This window comes from Strix aluco, chromosome 4 (assembly GCF_031877795.1).
Source record: "Strix aluco isolate bStrAlu1 chromosome 4, bStrAlu1.hap1, whole genome shotgun sequence".
Taxonomy (NCBI): domain Eukaryota; kingdom Metazoa; phylum Chordata; class Aves; order Strigiformes; family Strigidae; genus Strix; species Strix aluco.
Genome location: NC_133934.1, coordinates 55,377,181 through 55,395,945, shown reverse-complemented (window position 1 = coordinate 55,395,945; position 18,765 = coordinate 55,377,181). Strand labels below are relative to the sequence as shown.

General features: G+C 37.6%; 1 protein-coding gene across 6 annotated transcripts in view; it reads right to left on the bottom strand.

Annotated features, from left to right (window-relative positions):
• Positions 1-18,765, bottom strand: part of RAP1GDS1 (Rap1 GTPase-GDP dissociation stimulator 1) — a 102,560-nt gene that overhangs the window by 6,371 nt on the left and 77,424 nt on the right. For all 6 annotated transcript variants that reach the window (XM_074823139.1, XM_074823140.1, XM_074823141.1 and 3 more), the window contains 7 exons: positions 11,654-11,782; positions 9,121-9,246; positions 6,300-6,443; positions 5,895-6,026; positions 5,353-5,487; positions 3,649-3,774; positions 2,539-2,678 (listed from right to left, as the gene is read on the bottom strand). In XM_074823139.1, the coding sequence (XP_074679240.1) occupies positions 2,539-2,678; positions 3,649-3,774; positions 5,353-5,487; positions 5,895-6,026; positions 6,300-6,443; positions 9,121-9,246; positions 11,654-11,782 (932 nt within the window). The remainder of the gene's footprint in view (positions 1-2,538; positions 2,679-3,648; positions 3,775-5,352; positions 5,488-5,894; positions 6,027-6,299; positions 6,444-9,120; positions 9,247-11,653; positions 11,783-18,765) is intronic.

Below are 18,765 nucleotides of genomic sequence, written 5' to 3'. Positions count from 1 at the left end.
ATCAGACATATTACGCCTTACTACGTAACAGAAATGGTATACTTGAAAAAAGACTTCTACAAATGGGCAGAAAAATGAGCAGCATGCTCCTGAAGTATTGTGGAATTTTTCTTCAAATACAAAGCAGGTTAGGAAAGGAAAGTTATGTGTTGGTTTCTGTTCTGAAATCAGCAATTAAAATGAACTGTTGCCCAGTTATCTAGGAAATGAAAATGCTGACTGGGTTAAACGGCTTTAAAGCAGTTTAGAAATATGCAGCTGTTCTCAAGTCCAAAATTTGATCCAACTTACATAAGTGACAAAGGATGAATAAAGCTTTCTGATGTCAGCAGGTCTTTGATTACTTGTTAATTATCATTTTAAAAAGTGAGTTTGCACCTAATGTTTTCACCATTGTATGTCCCAAAAATACTTGCAAAATGTTTGCCTGAATGCTGATGGAAATGGTTCAAGGAAATCTGGTCTGGTTTTTATTATTTGTCTGTAGGTGCACAAAGTTTTGAAATAGTTATTTCTTGAAATAAGAGTCTGATTTAAATTCTTAATGTGTTGAATTTACATTTAAAGCACATATCCCTTTTGAACTCCAGCCAAAAGCCAAATCTCATTAACTGATACACGTGTTTAGAATGATTTATGTTTCAGTGCTTGCACAGGCTATGCAGTGACATTCTTTATGCAAGGAAACAGATACAATATGATCATAATCCTTGAAATATTTTTAAATAACAATACTGAAGAAATATTTTAAAATAATAATACTGAAGATGCTAATGGCACAAGTCACAGCCTAAGGACTCAAGAATTTCACATTTAAAACCTATTTTTTTCTGAATGACATAATGTCCGCAAGCATGTAAATATTTTTACATTTTTCCTTACTTGTGATGATGTGTTTCGTTATTTGTGATTTTCTGGTGGAACTCCAAAGGAATTTTGAGACTTCATGGAATAATCTGAGAACTGCTGGTTTCTACCTGAATTGGTGTGGAATTCTGGCTATATAAGCCTTGGGAATCAATCGGCACCTTTGACATCAAAATTTTCTAATTTGTAGGTGAACATTATCCTCTAAAAGGCAGTACCAAATAGATAGAAGAGATGACAGCAGTCAGGTTTGGTGCTAGTGTGGCTTAACTCACAAGCACCTACTCCATTTTTTAGGATGAGACATAAGTTTTCTAAACTACTGTCACCTTTGTAAATATTACTCCAAATACTTTAAAATTAAAAACCAAATTCAAATCTGATGTGCTGTGAAGAACCATACAGTTTTACTCATGTTCAAACCTAGAGGGCAGTAAAAGCATTAAAAAAACCTCAGCCTCTCAGCTGTTTTCCTCTTCCAGTTAAGTATCCTCTATGAGTACATAAACCACAGAAAAGTTCATCTGTTAACATTTGTATTAATATCTATTCGATGCTATTAATAGTGTCTCTGTATTTAGTTTTGGTTTCCTGTATAAAATATTGATAAAAACTCACATCTCTGGTGACGTATGCTATCTGTGCATGCATCTTGGGGATTCTTTGTGTGTGGGGTGCAGAAAAAATGAAACCTGATCAGTTTTAGATGCTGAACATAAAATGGAGAATGGTCATTAGAAAGAGACAATAATATTAGAGATCAGCAAAGATTTAAATCTCTGTAAGGCCTGTTGATTTGTTTCTGGAGAGGCTCAGCATAGATCCACAATGTTTTTCACTTTGCAAACGCCATACGCGAATGAAGAGGTCACTGTTAAAGTCTGAGTTCTCCAAATCATGCTTGCTCAGTCATGCAGCCTGTGTTCATTATTGGTGAACACACTGAATGAAGCCTGAGCCTGAAATGGCTTGTGTCCAGGGGAGATGCTTTGGTCCCTTGTAAGGCTGTGTTTTGCCTAATACTCTCCTGAGCAAGGACAGTGGACTTGGACTGCTTATGTAAAGGTATCCGGTAGATGGGAAGGTGATGCGAGGGACAGAACTCATCTGTCCCACAGTTTCTCTTAATGTCATACCTCTTGCCACGTACAAGCAAGCTTTTGTTAGAATTTGGAATAAGAGATTATCTCTAATGATCTGTTGGAATCTTAAAACTCTGAAATATATGCTATGTGAAGAGCAGGGGGACAGATTATTTCTGGATCTCAATTTTATTGCATTGTATAGCAATATCATAACAATTGAGTACAACGATTCTTCATGTATCACATCATTAAATGTAGAAAATACGGCATGCTGAACTTCTACAGGATACAATACAAATAAAAATGAGTCGGGACTTAGCCATGTGAATCCTAACAGTTCAATCCTTCAACTGGCCTGCCACTCTGAAATTGTTTTGCTTTGTTTCTTTTTTTTTAAACTACGTAGGTCCAGTGAGCGCTTAAACCTGTCGCTTGTGTCTGGCGGGTCCCGGAAGCAGAGGAGCTACAACACATGAATTAACCAACCTGGCTCTCTAGAAGGATTACATACCAGAAGGCTTGGCTACCAATACCAAGTGCAGAGGTAACTCTTAGTTCTTACAAGATGACATTTTTCACCACTTACTTTTGATTTGCTGTGTCGTATAAGTGCAGAAAGTAGTCTGTTGGATTCTCCCATCACACCTGCGTGATCCTTGGCTTCACACCACTCCACCAATCGTTCCACCAGTTTTGCATTTTTGCCCAGCTGTTCAGCTGCTTCTGCTACACGATGCCAGAACCAACAACACAACAGAAAAGTTGTCACTTTTTAAAGCAAGTGCTAGAAAAATAAGCTGAAAGTTACTAACTAGAAGGAGTTTGTTAAGTAGAACTTCACTAGCTTGCACTAAGAGTGGGAGAAGTCTAGGTTGCATGGAAGGAAGTAAAGCCAGTCAAAATGGAAACAAAATACAGAAAAACAGTAATAATCCAGTTTTTGAAAACAAATTATCAGCCCAGTTAATGAGGCTTGTGCATTAAGAGTAGGGAAAATAGAGGTGATGTCACACCCGCAGGTGAGCTAGCTCAAAAAACATAAAACCAGCGAGCACTGTGGTCAGTCAGAATAGGTTTTATAGACTATAAGTCACATAAGGTTCTTCAGTGAAGTTCTATTTCACATATAATAGCTTTGCTAGAACCATCATGGATATTTTGAAAAAATCTGCAGGACTGGGTCAAAAATAAATACTTGGCTAATTTATCTCATTAACTATTTTTGGTTTTTAGCAGACTTCTGATTTTATAAATCCTCATCCCAGAACAAGCTGTTAAACTAAAAGGTGCTTGTTCATTTTGAAATTGCAGTTTATCAATTAACAAATGTATTAGTCTGTTCCCAGGAGCTAGGTACAGCCAGGAAATGCAGTAAATGAACAGCAAAACAGGAGTGGTAGCTTAAAACACCCACGCCTCAATACATGCTCGTAATGTGACGGCGTAGGAGAGTTCTGAAGTAAGAAAATAAATAAGCATTTGACACCTATTCTGAGGGTCCCTGGTAGTCAATTTAGGAGTTCTGAAAAAAAATCAACCCACATTCCTCTCCCATTGCATATGTATTAGATTTATTCCAAGACTTCAGGAATAAAATTTTTAAAAACCCTCTGCTTCTCTCTTGTAAGAATCTTGACAGCATATCACAGACTGAACCAAAGAGAATCACTTAACATAGAGAACAGCTTATTTTTACCTTGTGCATCTATTAACATTCTTAATGTTCCCAGCAGCTTGAATTGAACAGGGGGCATCTCCGATCTGAGAAATTTCAATACAGCTTCTGCAACACCAGCTGATAGCATCTTAGCCTTATTTACAACTGCATGAATAAAGAACAGGGATGATCTCAAGAACATTTCTGGAAGATGCAGCTTATTTCCAAGTCAGTCTTGAAGCAAATTTTCAGACATGGTTTGAAAAATAGCTTGTGAACACAGACTTCAGGAACATGAGCGTGCGATGACAATACTGCCTTGTGGAAAAATGTCATGGTTGCTAAGACACAGGTGTGAAATTAAGTGCGTTTTCCTAGCATGCACATTTAATTTTCAGTGTTCAGCCTGAACATAAACTGAAGGCTAGACTTTTCCGCCTTAGTCTAGGAAAGGCGCCTTCCACAAAATGCATCGAGTAGAAGCCCAGGCTAGTACTTGCAGCCCAAAATACGAGGAAACTTCTCTGATTCCAAACAACACTCTTCTGTTTCACACAGGCAAAGGAACTAAGGCATCTAATTAGCAGAATAGCCTCTTACCCGGTTACTTTATACAAACACTGTGGCCTGACATGACTGGAGCCTGTAGTCCTTGTATTGCCCCCCTCAAACTCTTTCATCCCCTCCACTACTCTACGTTCTCTGCTTTCATGGAGCTCTCTGAAATATACGTAAGGTGCAAACTCAGTCCAATATTGTACTTAGAAAAAAGTACTTATTTCATATTTGAACAGTGTTTAACAAGCAGTTCATCACTGAGGCCAGTTATTACTTGCTCATTTTTCTGTAACAATATACATGAAATCTTATGTAGGTCTCTGGCAGCCATCCTTGAGCACAGGCTACAGGGAAACTTGATGACTGATGGGAGTTAATAGAATTACCTCAGAAAGGTAAGCAAATGGCATGCCACTAAAGCTGCATGGGTTTAGTTATGTATGCATGATCACTTTTAGAAAGTTATTGTTTGTCAAAACTGAAAATAGTAAAATAAGGTTAAATGGACAAAAGACTTATTTCTGGCTTGGTATGAGAAGGCACACACAAGTATTACAGATTTGCTTTGTTTTTATGTGCACGTGCTCTCCCTTTTATGCTTGGCTGACCAAAACTCGTACAAATTAAGTTATTAAAAATGACAATATTAGCATTCAGTTTATTGCCTCCAAACAGTAACTAATTGCAATAGGCAGGCTATTCTAACAGTCCACTTCCAGCTCTAATTTGGGAATTGTCAAAGCCTCAGGAAGTGACAGTAAGATGCAGTGTTTCAACAAAGTGGTCACTGCTCTCTGGTCAAGATCCTCAGCTGTGAGAGAGATCCCAAATGAAACAAAACAAACAAACAAAAAAAGCAGTGCTCTGGACAGAAAGGATTGAGAAATCATATCCGAGGCTGTCTCAGCTCCCTGCTTATTACAGAGCTGCCCTTTCCTTGGTGGGGGATAATACTCTGGGATCAAAGTGGCAAAGGACAATCAATAGGCCTGTGATGTATTAACCACTGGTTGTCCCAGCTGCTGTGCAAAAGACCTAAAAGTGATGATGGGCCTGGATGAAAAGCAGCAGTCTGACCTGCCTCTAGCACTGTCAGCCAGTTCTCCCACCCTCATCCCCTGTCGGGGTGAAGTGGGAGAACAGCATTTCACCTTCCGGTAATTAGCAATGCAAAGTGAAGCTTACCAGGAATAGCCAGGTTTCTGAGCGCACTCAGGGCAGCGTGCTGCACAGTTACATTTCCATCCTCCACATGTCTGTCTAGCAGATCCATCAGCTTTTGAACTATGCCATTATCCACCATATGGATGCAGTTTCCGTCTGTGTGAGATGAGACAAGTCACTTGTGAATGGAAGATTATTACTAAGACTTTTACAAGAGCTTTTTAAGAAGAGAAGGGCTATTTCCTTGTTCCTTTCTAGATTTCACTGTTGAAAATTTGACCACCATCATCAATGGGAGTTGCAGAGCTCATGACGAATTTAGAAGAGTGATATAAGAAATACTGAAGAAGGCAGAAATCCCCTATACTTCTCTACAAATGTGAAACAGAATTTTTAAAGCAGACTTAAGGCTTTTCAGGCTTGTAAAGTATAAAACTCCTGATGTGCTGTATAGCTCAATACCAGCTTTACTATGGCCTGTGGTTTTTGATTGTAGCTGTACAGATAAAGCATGACAGAAGGGCACAGATAAATTTACATAAGCTATTATGGTATATTCTTACCATTTCTGGCAAAATTTGCAATAGCCAATGCTCCTGCAAGCTGTAGCTGATGGCTATTGGAAGGAATCCATGAAAGTACTCTTTGGAACACACTGCCTTTTCCTCCTTCAAATAACTTTTGCATGGATTCATCTGGGATAAAAAGCATAGACAGTCAGCAAGCCAAAGAAGTGTTTGTTAGGGAAAAGTCTTCTCTTTATATTTGTGAAGCTCTGCTGGCTTCACTACAATTAATCCAGTCCTGCAATGGGATGAGAGATGAAATCTGACCCATTAAATGTTAACTGGCAGGTAGCAGGTCCTTTAGGTTATTTAGAAAATTAATAAATAGTAAAATTCAGCAGGCAAACTGCATTACAAATATCTGCTGTTGCTTTGCAGAAGATAGTGACACACCGTACTTACCTCCAAGCAATAATAAAACCATAAGATCAGAAGCTGTTTTAAGCTCTGCAATATCATCCTCTTTGTCACTGTCCACAGTCTTCTGAACGATCTCAAGTAAGCACTCCACCAAGCCTGCTTCAACCAGCTGCAGTTTAATGACATCTGAAGAATAGCATGGATAATAGGAGTCAGAATCATGATTTTAAATACATTTTATTGTATGTATACACAGGACAGACCATGAAAAGAAGTAGTGATGTCAATGGTTTCACTGGCAGCTTGTGTGGATAAAACTGCAACTTCTTTATTTTAAATTCTCAGGACCAACTTTTGTTATTATTCATCTACCAGACGCTCCCCTGGCTCTGGACTGCCTTTAGAGCACAACTATACACTGAAGCTGTAGGGAGCTACTCTTCAGCTCTCAAAAATGAGGGTATTTCTCTACAGCAAACTTCTGGCATCTCAGTCATGCAGCAGACTCATAAGGCCTGTGCCTTGTTTGGGCTTTACAAAGACTTTGGACTGTGTTGCAGAACAAACTTAGGGTTTCTTATTCTATTTCATGTACAGAAAAGCTACTGACTTCACTGAGACACACAAGTGTAAAATACAGAACTTCTTGATGAAATCTCAGAGCAAGTAATGATCCATTTCTTTTAGCTGAGCCAAGATTTCTGCCATTTGTTGAAAGGGCTGCAGGAGGAGTATGGTGAGTTCAAATCTAAAAGGCTGGGTTGGGAGAGAAATTTGTTGTGGTTGAAGAAAAACTGGAAACAGATGAAACGAAATAATTTCTTAGTTGTTATTGGCAACAAGGCTCAACAGAGAAGGTGACAAACATGTCTTTCAGGTGGTGACATAGGACTTGGGAGCAGTATTTTTTCTGTTGTTTCTACAACACAATCTTTAACAGATTTTTCCCTGTGAACTTGGAGCTGGGAATCTCCTTTACATGCCTAGACTCCCTTTCTATTAAGTGGGAATGGAAGGTTGTCTGATGCTGTGTTACGTCTTTTTGTTATGTGAAAGTGATTCTGGTCATTTTTGCATGCTGATTTTTAGAAAGCACAGTCACAGACCTCTGCAGAGATGTGCAAATAAATGGAGTTCTCTTAGCTTTTAAAGGCCAAAGCTTTGGAAATACTTTTTTTTCCATATAGTTTACAAGAGACAGTTGGGTGAGGAAAAGTGTTCTACTTCTGGTGAAGGATGTGTCTGACTCTCAATTTCCTGTTGTCACTAGGGTTTTGCCCAAGTGAAAATCATTGTTCCTCTAAGAGCGGCTGACCTTGTGAACTTTGTTAGGGAATGCAAAATATCCAGTTGGGATTTTTTTTAATAGGCACTTTTGCACCGAGGTACTTTAAAAAATAGAGTTCCCTTAGTTACAGAATACCAGGTTGCAGATGTTCTGTGATTTGAAGTATAAATTGGTACACCAGTCAGCTTAAATTACAATAAAACAAAACAAACTCAAAAAACCGCCACAACCAAAATCCGGACTTTGCAAATACTTCATTTAGATGTTCTTGCCTCCTGACCTATTGCTAATTATCTACAATCAAAAGCACCTAAATGTACCAACACAGTGAACTCATTTAAATGTGTCTTGAATCCACAGTGGAAGAGTTTAGCTGAGTACCTCATAACATGCAAGCACCTGAGTTATGTTCAGCAGCAGTAAACTTATCAAATTTTATTGCAACTATAAAACAGTCTAAGAAATTAAGCATTTGAACTGAAATATGTCAAACCTGCAACAGGTTTGATCCAATTCTGTGTCAGTCTCTGAGGATGGAACTATCTTAGAGCAACTTTTTTTAGTTGCTATATAATAATATAAATGAATTGAAAAAAGGAATTCTGTTTTCACATACCACTTAAAAGACAAAATAACTTTTTAAATGGAAGTAAAAATTTGTCTTGATTTATACTGTGTAAAACAGACATAGTGTGTGTACAACAGAGTAGGATGAAACCTAAATATTTATAGAGTTTACAATTCTAGCTAATAATTTGTTCCATTCAAACAAGCTTTAATGCTGAGGTGATCAAAACAAGGTTATAGAGCTATCAAATACTGTGATGTCTTCCATACTCAGCACTGCTTCCCACTTCAGTCCAGCTCTACCTGTTAACTCATTTCTTGGTTTCCTTTAGGGGCAGGTGGTAGATCACACACACCACCCAGAACTCCTTTGGGAGGAACATCCTGGAGGGGTGATCAGGCACACATCATGTCCCATTCTGGCCTGAGCAGTGAATGAAACTCAAGTCTCCTGGAGCTACCTGTAGCTACCATAATATATGCCACCAACACCCAAATTAAATGTGTATGATCTCTCAATGAACCGTATGGGCAGAGCGTCCAGCTCTTAGCTCTGCAATTAACATGCCCCTTGCAAAAATAATGTCCACGGGGAATGGAACTGCCAGTGGTTCTGTGATCCCAGGAGCTGATGTAATGACTGATGTCTGGGTGCTGTAATGGACTATGAATGCTTGAGCCACCATTTTGCAGACAAATGTTGTAAAGCTCTCTAAAAAACAGCTTTTGATATTGCCTTTGTGAGTACGGGGTAATAAAATATAACCATATACAGAGTGAATCAGAGGTGGAATTAGCATCTACAATTTGTTGGCTCCTGTCATATGCTCAGACAATTAAGATCTATTCACTTTATATGAAACTATCATCAAAAGGATCAGCCATGGCAGCTTCTGAATGAGGCAGCTAGTTACTCTGCATTTAGTCCCTGAAAAAGACACTGATACACCAAAATACACATAAGGGAATGAATAAAAAATAATGTAAGAAAAAAAATCAAATTCTCACCATTTTCTGCCAGGGGAGCCAAAACTTCAAAAATCATCTCTTTTTTATCATGCTCTATTTGCTTCTTGAACAATTTCACAAGCTCTTCAGCAATGTTTGTGTAGGCAAACTGCTCTTTACTTGACTCTGTGAAGCAAAAGGAAAAATTTAGTATCAAGTAAACAAACCACATCAAAAGGTAGGACTATTTCTCTTCTCTTTATTACCAGGTTTATTCAGTAAGATGACTAATAGTGATCTTCACAGACAAGAACAATAGACTTGTGCTTGTCACTAAATTAAAAGAAAAATGCCTAACATTTTAAAATAAATGTACTGACCCGAATGAATTATGATTAAGACTGTTAAAAATGTATATATATATGATCAAGGCTGTTGGGGTTGTTTCTGCCCAACAGAATGTAAAGGTAGCTACAGAAACTGTAACGTTACAAAAATATATATTTAAGTCTTTGATTTCCCTCAGCTTAACAGTAAGACTAGTAGACTATATACTGCATTTTCTATGGAGAGATGAGGAGTCATACTGAATGTTTTAATATTTACATGGCTTCATGATGGTGACATTTCCTTTGGAATCTGTGCATGGCTGTTGCAGGGCCATTTTATACTTCACAGATAGCACAAAGCAGATTTACAGATGGGCTAGCTTGCTACCAGGAGGTTAGCCAGCACATAACAGTTCTTCAAATGTAGATTCAACAAAAGCATCTCTTATTCCATTGCCTGTATCTTATTCCTCCTCACTGGCAGTGTTACAGGGGGTGCAGGTGGTAGGGCTGGTGTTCTGCATTCTCCAGTTGCCACCTCCTGAGGGCCATCTGTAGTTAGAAAACCTTCCAGCACCTTTGCTATTGCTCTAATGGATGGTTAGGGATTATTTTAATGTAGAATTGACCCCAAGGACTGGGAAAAAGCATGTATTGCAGACCTAGACCCTTTTGTCAACATCCCATCATTGTTTCTCTCAATATGCATGACTGCGTAGCACATTCTAAGTGGATTTTTGACCTTTCCAGTGTTTTTAGAAGGAGAATCATCACTCTCTTTATTGGGCTTTTACTCTGCTTTGACACAAAATAAGAGTTACGTATAATGCTTCTCAAGGGATCTGAGCAATGCAGTTGTCTCTTAAGTGATGAAAAATGACAGCCTCACAATAAAATTCCCTGAAGTTACAAGGCAAAAATAAAATATTACAGTTATGATGTGATTGACTAAGCTATTGCTCAAGGGAGATTAAAGTATTACAAGCTAAATTAATTTTGTGCCAGTCTTAAAAGAATGAGCATCTTTTCTGCGTATGGGAACAGGAAGGGAAGCAGCTGCTGGTAAGCTTCTTTCCCATGGCTCTTATTACTCAGCTGGACAGAGCTGGGTCTTTCCAAAGAGGGAAAGGAAATGGAGTTCTCAGTGAAGATACCGTTTATTATATTTAATATGGTTTTAGCTGCATTTTAGCACTAGAATTTCCAGTATATGACTTGTATTATACCTTCTGCTGTGCATACACGATTCATAATGCCCATCTTGAAGATCTCTGATCTATTAATTTCTTCAGTGTTATTTTGATGGCTCTTCCTGTTGTTGATTTGTTAAGTAGACTTCTCTGCTATAAGCAAAGGTATTATGTGTGTCATCAGACCCCATCAAATAACATGATGTTCTCTCTGGCCTCAAAATCTATGAACTTGGGACAGTTGTGAATAACTTCAGGCCACCAAATAGTACAACTCACAGATATATTTTCCATATTTTGAACTGCTGAATCTTCTTAGAAATACAGGATGATATCATAACTGCTGTATTACTTTACTCCAGTGCAAAAAAACTCGTAAGTCTAAAATTTCACAGAATAGGTTAGCAGCAATGTAAAACTCAAGTGATAATAAAACATGGGACCTAACAACCTGTTGGGTGGAAGAATTCCATTGAAAACTAATCCACTTGCAAAGATATCGGATCAAAGCAGGACCACAAACTTCAGTTTAAACAAAGCTGTAACTAAACTTGCTAAAAATATCATTCGCAGCTTAGCAGTTATTCATGATTTATACATGCAAGTATTCAGACTCGAACTTGTTAAAACTCTACACCTAAAAGAATATTGTATAGGCAGATCTATGCACTGTGCCTGTCTCAGTTTCATTTGGTGATTTCCATGAATCAAATTTAATCCTGGTATAACTTCATGGAGCTACACCAGGATACATATTTTATATTGTTAATAAATAATTCACAGTAAGTAGCAGCGCTCAGGAAATACTGTTTAGATGATTTAAAATGTGCTTAGTTGCATTGAAGAACGTTAACATAAAACATAAGGTGGTATTAAATACCCAAATAAATTTCAGTTACTGAAGGGGAAAAAAAACCCCTATAGATTTTAGAGGAAATAAGCAGAAATTGCTTGCTTTAAATTTTGAGTGTACCAAAAGGAATGAAACAAGCATCAGTGCAAGGCTTTTGCTAGTCTTAAAATTTAACTTTACAAAAACTGGATGTAAATTTGAGATTAATATTGCTGACTTACCAAGTTCTGCTAAATTGCCAAATGCAACAAGGCACATCTCTGTCAGAGCTGCATTTTGGCAATGAATACCCAACAATTTCACTAATGTAGGAATAACACCCATATTGATAAGCTGTGACTGCAGGGTATCTACATAAAAAGAAAGTACAACAGTGAGTTAGCATTTCTGTCCATAGTATTATTCTTTAAACCAAAAAAGCATTTTTCACACAAAGCAACTTCTAGGCTAAGCAGCATTAAAATGTCTGTCTCCTCTACTCTTCTACACTAGGATCTGGTCCAGACTTGAGATACAGACTCATAATTCCCCCTAGCAATGGGACATATCCCCAGAAATATTCCCTCCTGATCTGGTCATAGGGTACAGTGAATTATGCAGCTACTGATAATTTTGTGGTTATCAGGTTTCTAATACACGCTGGGTTTGATTCTGAGCTCACTGAAACTAGCTGACTAGAATCCAACAAAACTATGTCCGTGAAATAATTATTTATCTGAGAGCTTGTTCCTATACACTGTTTTCCCTTAAAGATCAAAACTGGAAAATTAAAATTAGAATGAATATAAACTGGCACTGAAATAAACATGAAAAGTTTTATAAACACAGGAAGTCACAATGTAGATTATGAGGAGCTTGAGAAAAAAGAAAGTTTAATAAAGACAAAAAAAATGAAAGGTTTAAGAAAAGTCCTTAGAAGCCATTCTGATAATTTCTTGCATAGGATGAAAGTTTATAGTATTTACAAGTAAGAAAGTTATTGTTCCTAGATGTCTGCAAATAGAAAGATGCTTTGATGGTTAGGCAGAAACATGATTGTTTTAAAGGATTATTTATAACGATATTTTCTTACACATTTTACCTATAACATAGCAAAGAAGAAAAACATTGTTTCACAGTTGAATAGAATGAAGCAGACACGAACACACCAGATGTTGTTTAGTAATTTTCCTAAGCATCTCTTTTCCTTTGTTTGTAAGCACTTAAAACTATGTTTAAATGTTACAGACTCAAAAGACAAGGATCCAAAGCCCAGCGAGTTCAGTTGTATTACTTCATTTAGCTTTGGGTCAAGCCCTACAGGGGAACTCATTACTTTTTTTTTTTTTTAAGGAATTAATTCTGAGCAATTGAAATCAATCTGAGTTTTTATATCTGTGGAATCAGAGCCATAAAAATTGCAGATTTTTACAGGGAGATAAAAATATATTACATCCTGAGTCTAGCAAATTTAGTATCATCTCATGCTCTTGGAAAGCTCTTTGCCTTCAGGATTCTGCCAAGTGTGTCTGAAATTTTCATATAATAAAAATTACAGAAAGATTCAGGAATGTTTAGTTAATTTATATTCAGTGTAAAATACTTTTATAATAATTATTAATTTGGTACACTAAATAAGTAAGTGGCATGGTTATTACAGGTTATTGGGGATGAGCAGGAATCCTTATGGCTTGACATCTTTAATAAAACTGTATTACTTACCAGTAACTGAATTTCCTTTTTTGGGGGGAGGGGTTACCTCTTCCACAGATTCGTGGTCTTTAGAGAAATTTGTGAGAACGCCATGTTAGACATCAAAGAGCTGTTGAAGTTGTCAAATTTCAGGTAAGTACAAATTGCACTAGCGCATGCATTGAATGCCATTTTACCTCCGGCAGATGTGTGAGTCACTACTACACCCTCCTACTTCATTCCAAACTGACTGTAAAAATCCATCTCTGAATAGGAAAATTGGGGAAGGGGGAGCTGGAATGGTTCTGTGGAGAAAACGATCGTGTAGGAGAACTCAAGTTACTGGTAAATAATCTGTTTTCATCCTCAGTTTGTGATTGTCCTCTGCAGACACTTAAAAATTCTGAAGGAAAAATGGTAGTCATGGAGAGTAGGAGAACAAAGACACAAACCATAAATGCCACAGAAAATTATGTGGAAAGAAATTGCTTTGTTACTAGACTATGCCTTTAGTCACTCTAAAATCACTTTATCCAACTGTAATGGACAAAGAGACAATTAATCTCTATGGGCTTCATTTGGCAAAGCGTTCTGACATCAGAAGCATAAACTCTCTATTTTGAGCAGGGTTTTTTTCTGCTGTCTCTTTCATAATACAAAATATATAAAAAGTGTGGAGGAGATGATGAGTGGAAAAAGGGAAATCATACCCATCTTTGAAAGGAAACAGGAATCTTAAGAGCCAAATAGAAGGAAATATTGTTCAAGAGAGCATGGAGTGCACTAATTAAAGGGCATCTAGAATTCCCAAGTAGGAAAAAAGGAAAAAGAAAATATACTAAGAAAGAACAATTGTACTGTGTCAAAAGCCAGGCATTACACCTGACTCCATACCAGTCTCATTTCTGTGGAGTAGAAGAATGGCACCTGCACACAGGAAGGGTCTACAGTGGTAGTAACGGGATTACAAGAATTGCCAATAAGGTAAATATTGATGTCTTAACTGCAGTACGAGCAAGGATAAATTTTCTCGTCTGCCAAAGACAGGACAACCCTGTGAGTCACAAAGCTGCATAGGAGGCAAAACCTTTGAAAATAAAAGGCTGCCAGCAGCTATTTGCTATGTTTATACATAAGCCTGGGATTGCCATACAAATTCTGAACTTGTCATTTGCATCTGTCATTATCACCAATAGGAGGCTCTTTCTCTAGTAAATACAAGACCAAAGTCTATTGAGAAGTTTAAGAAAGGTATTAGGCTTCTCACTGGTATGGAGACCTACAGCACTATTTAGTTCAGAGAAATTCAAAACATGTTAAGTGGTTCAGTCTTAGCTGGAGGGACTGCCAGCAGTTCTCCGGCTGTCCTACGAAAGACCCCCAGACTGGGTAACCTGGAATAGCTGCGTATCTCAGCCTTTCATTGCAGGAAGTGTTAAGGCCCTACTAGAGCAGGAGACAAAATCAGGAAGACACGTGCATCCATCCTATAAGCAGTTGCCTGACACAGGACTGAAGTGAGCCATGAAGCCAGGCAACATTGTGTCTCAGGATGAAACAGCATTTCTATCAATTTCCTAAGCAGAACTTTATGCATAGTGAGCAGGAAGCATGAAAAACTGAATGCCTCTTCTGAATTTGTGACTTACTTAAAGCCACAAAAGAAACTCTCTCAAATTTTACACTGCTCTCATGTTGCACTAGGAAGATGCCTCTGTTATTCCCTTGGGATGAAAAGCACTGACAGTGATGCTGTACAGATGCATATATATATATATATACAGGTAGATAAAAGGCAATCAATACATGCGCCAGCACAAAGAATTACCTACCTAAAACTTGAATTTCAATGGCTCCATGTCCTTCGGTGACACACATGGAAACTCCAAAGAGTAAGATCTGGGGAGAATATCCCAAATTGAGAACTTTATTGGGGGCATTTGAGTTTAAAATGCTGATTTAGGCTAGTTTAAGATTCTGGACAGAATTTCAGAAAACAAATAGTCATTTCATGTTTCATCAGTAACCATGATTATAATGCTAAAGGAAAATTTGTTTTGTGTAAATTGGTGGCATAATTTTGTATGCTAGAGAAACCTGCTTGCAATCCCCACACCTATGTTAAATCATCATATAACACATAAATGATTGTATTGATTATCTCACTATCATAAGAAACACACTTTTAAACCTGCTTTTACATGCTTTAGGTGACTTTGCATTTAAGTATATTTAGGTCTTGAAAGCATGCTAGACACCTTTAGCTGTGATGTAGATGAAACAACCACGGCAAGCATGAAAATTAGCAAAGGTAAGTCTTAGAAGGAAGCATTACTGAAATATCGCTGTTAGATCATAATAATGGTGCCATAAATCTCCCTTTCATTTGTTGTGTATTTACATAGCTTCTGCAGATGGTAAACAGTGCAAATCAATCCCCAACATTCATTCCAGTAGCTAAGTTTTGTGAGAATAAGAAAGGCTTGGCAGTTGTATGATTTAACATCAGAATGTTACGTTTTACAAAGGCACTGAAGGAAAGACGACCTTGACAGACTGAAGTTTAATATGAAATGAGATGAGGAAGCAATCTATAAGCATAATTATTTTTATTTACATATATATGCCCATATATTAATATATGTATACTTTCACACACGCATACTGTACCCAGTCAACTTCTGATCTCCAATTTGACTACCTAATAAGCCAATTGGCCTAGTTCTTCCATCATTTCTGCATTTCTTTAAAAATGCTTTCATAATTTGTTTTCTAAATCTCAAGAAACAATTAGCTATCTTATAGACTGTTCCCATTAACTTGTAAATAGTCTTGGCTCACAGGACTGAGATCTGCAGAATAACTACTCATGTCACTAACTCTTATGTGAGTGTTTGCATATGATTATTAGTTTTATTAGATTAGTTATTAGTTTTTCCCTCTTTATCCAAGCCTGCTTTGCTTCTTGCTCTTAAGCAGATTCATAGCTACACAGAGACTATATGTAATAATAGGACATTCTTTACTGTGAGGGTGGTGAGACATGGAACAGGTTGCCCAGAGAAGCTGTGGCTGCCCCCTCCCTGGCAGTGTTCAAGGCCAGGTTGGACGGGGCTTTGAGCAACCTGGTCTAGTGGAAGGTGTCCCTGCCCATGGCAGGGGGGTTGGAACTAGATCATCTTTCAGGTCCCTTCCAACCCAAACCGTTCTATGATTTTATAACAGTCTTCAGAACCCACTGAAGGGTGCCAAACAGCAGCTTTAAGCACAGGTGTTCTGTACCCTGAATAAAGTTTGCATAGGTTGATAAAGAAGGAGTTGTTATAGATTTTTGTCAAGACTGACTTCATTCCAGATCAGGCCGTGAGCAAAACCATTCACAAATGTGTGATGCATTCCTAGCCATACCTGCAACTTTGCATTTTAAGAACTAATAATGAAAAGCAGGGATGAGCTATTTGTGTCTGATTGAATTTGGGTAGTAAAGTACAATTACGACCGAGAGGGTCAAGATAATCAGGGCTGAAGGCAAAAGGATGTGTTCCATCAGAAAAACCTCTCTGATTTCTAGCAAACCAATTAAAAATCAACACTTTTTTTAATCTTAAAAAAACTGCAAGAGATGCCAAAGCTGAGTTTGTTCTGTTAACCCTGTAGTGACTAATGAAGTGATAAGATACCAAGGAGACAAAAGAAGAATTGAGAGAGCAAGCAAAAATAATTCCTGAACACAAGCAGACAGCACAAGAACCTTGTAAAGGGAATCTTAGTTTTAAAGCTTAGACTACAGTGTTATGAATGGAGTTAGAATCGCAAGCTGAGTGTCTAGAATCGGGATGACATACAAGAATGCTCCATTAATTGGGTCTGTTTAGGAAAAGAATATATTACTTGTAGCTGCTCTTCAGTTGCCATTTTAATAAAACTTATTTATGATAAATCCCTGTGCTAATTCAAAAACTTGAAGTACTCAGGAATTAGTCTCATGTTAAAAAAATAAGGTAGTTGATAGCTATTGAAAATAAAGTAGTAGCTGTTTACAAACTGTTTACACTCAAAACAATTTACATATTCTTTGCTCATAAAATGCTAAGAATTAGAAAATATTAGGGTGTTCATGATAATTAGATGCAACTAAGAACCAAATGTGCTTTAATTCTCCTTATCTGGATAGCTAGTGCAACTTAAAAGAGTGGAAGTCATTAAAAGTGGTAAAGAAATCTTCACAGTCCCCACCTGTAATTTTGTAACATAGCATGCTAAGCAGGTGAAGATTACATAAGCAAGAAAAGAGAAGGTAGAAGTGCTATTTCAAAGACTGAAACACTCCCTTCTTACATTTCTAATATTTTTCCTTTTATTTTTGTCCAAATTGTTTCCATAACTACAGACAAAGCAATCTGGGACTCTAGGTTGCAATCCCATATTCCTCATCCTTCAGAAAAACCAACGTAGTGTTTATCTTCTTCGTAACACAGGATCAAGCCTTTGCAAATAAATCCTGAAAATGGTATCCACTAATCTGTGAGCACAATTAATTGCCAGGGCAAGCTGAGTTTTCATGTTTAACAGGTCAGCAAAGAACGACATTTGCTCAGAATATTATCCACCTGATGCTGCAATGCATGGAAGTGGTCGTGAGCTTATATTTGACATTGACTCTTATCTTGAAAATTTACAATGGTCCGCAGGTGATATTTTTAGAGCAGTTCACAACTATGGTACAATTGTACTGGTGGCTCTTAAGACTAGCAAGACAGGTCAACTACCTGTGTCTCTCCATTCACATGCTGCAGCTATGGTCACTGAGTTTTCTTCTAAAAATTTAATTCTCTTTTTTTTTTCTTTTTAAAGTATTGATTTGGCAGATTATTGGGGCTTTAATTCAGTGGTTGACCCAGTCAGTGAGCAAATTCACAATGAAACTAAAGGACAGAAGTCTTACACAGCATACCCATGGGTGCTGGGTCAAACAGGAGCTGGGTCCCTACCCAAAGGGTCCTTTCTCATGGAGACCACCAAGTATGTGGGGTAAGGTGAGGATTTGGTAAGCCCCCAGCATTCCTCCCTGATGTGGTGGTGTGCACCCAGATCCAGGAGCTGGGAACAGCCCTAGAATTCTGACTTCTGACATTGCTTCAGCGGCTTCTGTGAATATTGTGTCAGTTCGTTAGTTCTTGCGAGATGAAAGATGTCATTTAGCAGAGTAGAGAGCAGCTAGTGAATCCTCCTAGTTGTCACTGAACTACACAACTGCTTTATTGATTGCATCAGAATAAGCTATTTTACTAGATGGAATGAGCCATTTATTCAATGTTCATAATAGCTGAACTGTTCAGAAGCTGCTTGTTTGGGAGATTTATCTCATAATTAGTTTTTCTAGGGGAGATCTGCTGGGAGCTTGGTCACTGAAGCGAAACTGATACAGTATCTCTACACAGCTCTTCTGGACTCTTCTGTCCTGAGCTACCAAATCTAATGGCTGCTCATTAGTGTTTAATTAATCCAGAGAATTCTGGTAGCTTAGAAATGAGAGTGTATATTTGCTGCAAATATTTTAACAAATAAAGAAAATATGGAGTTAACGCTATGAAATGTAATAAAATATGACACTCATGCAGACATGAAGCAAGACAGTTCCTGAAAACTATGTGAAATAAAG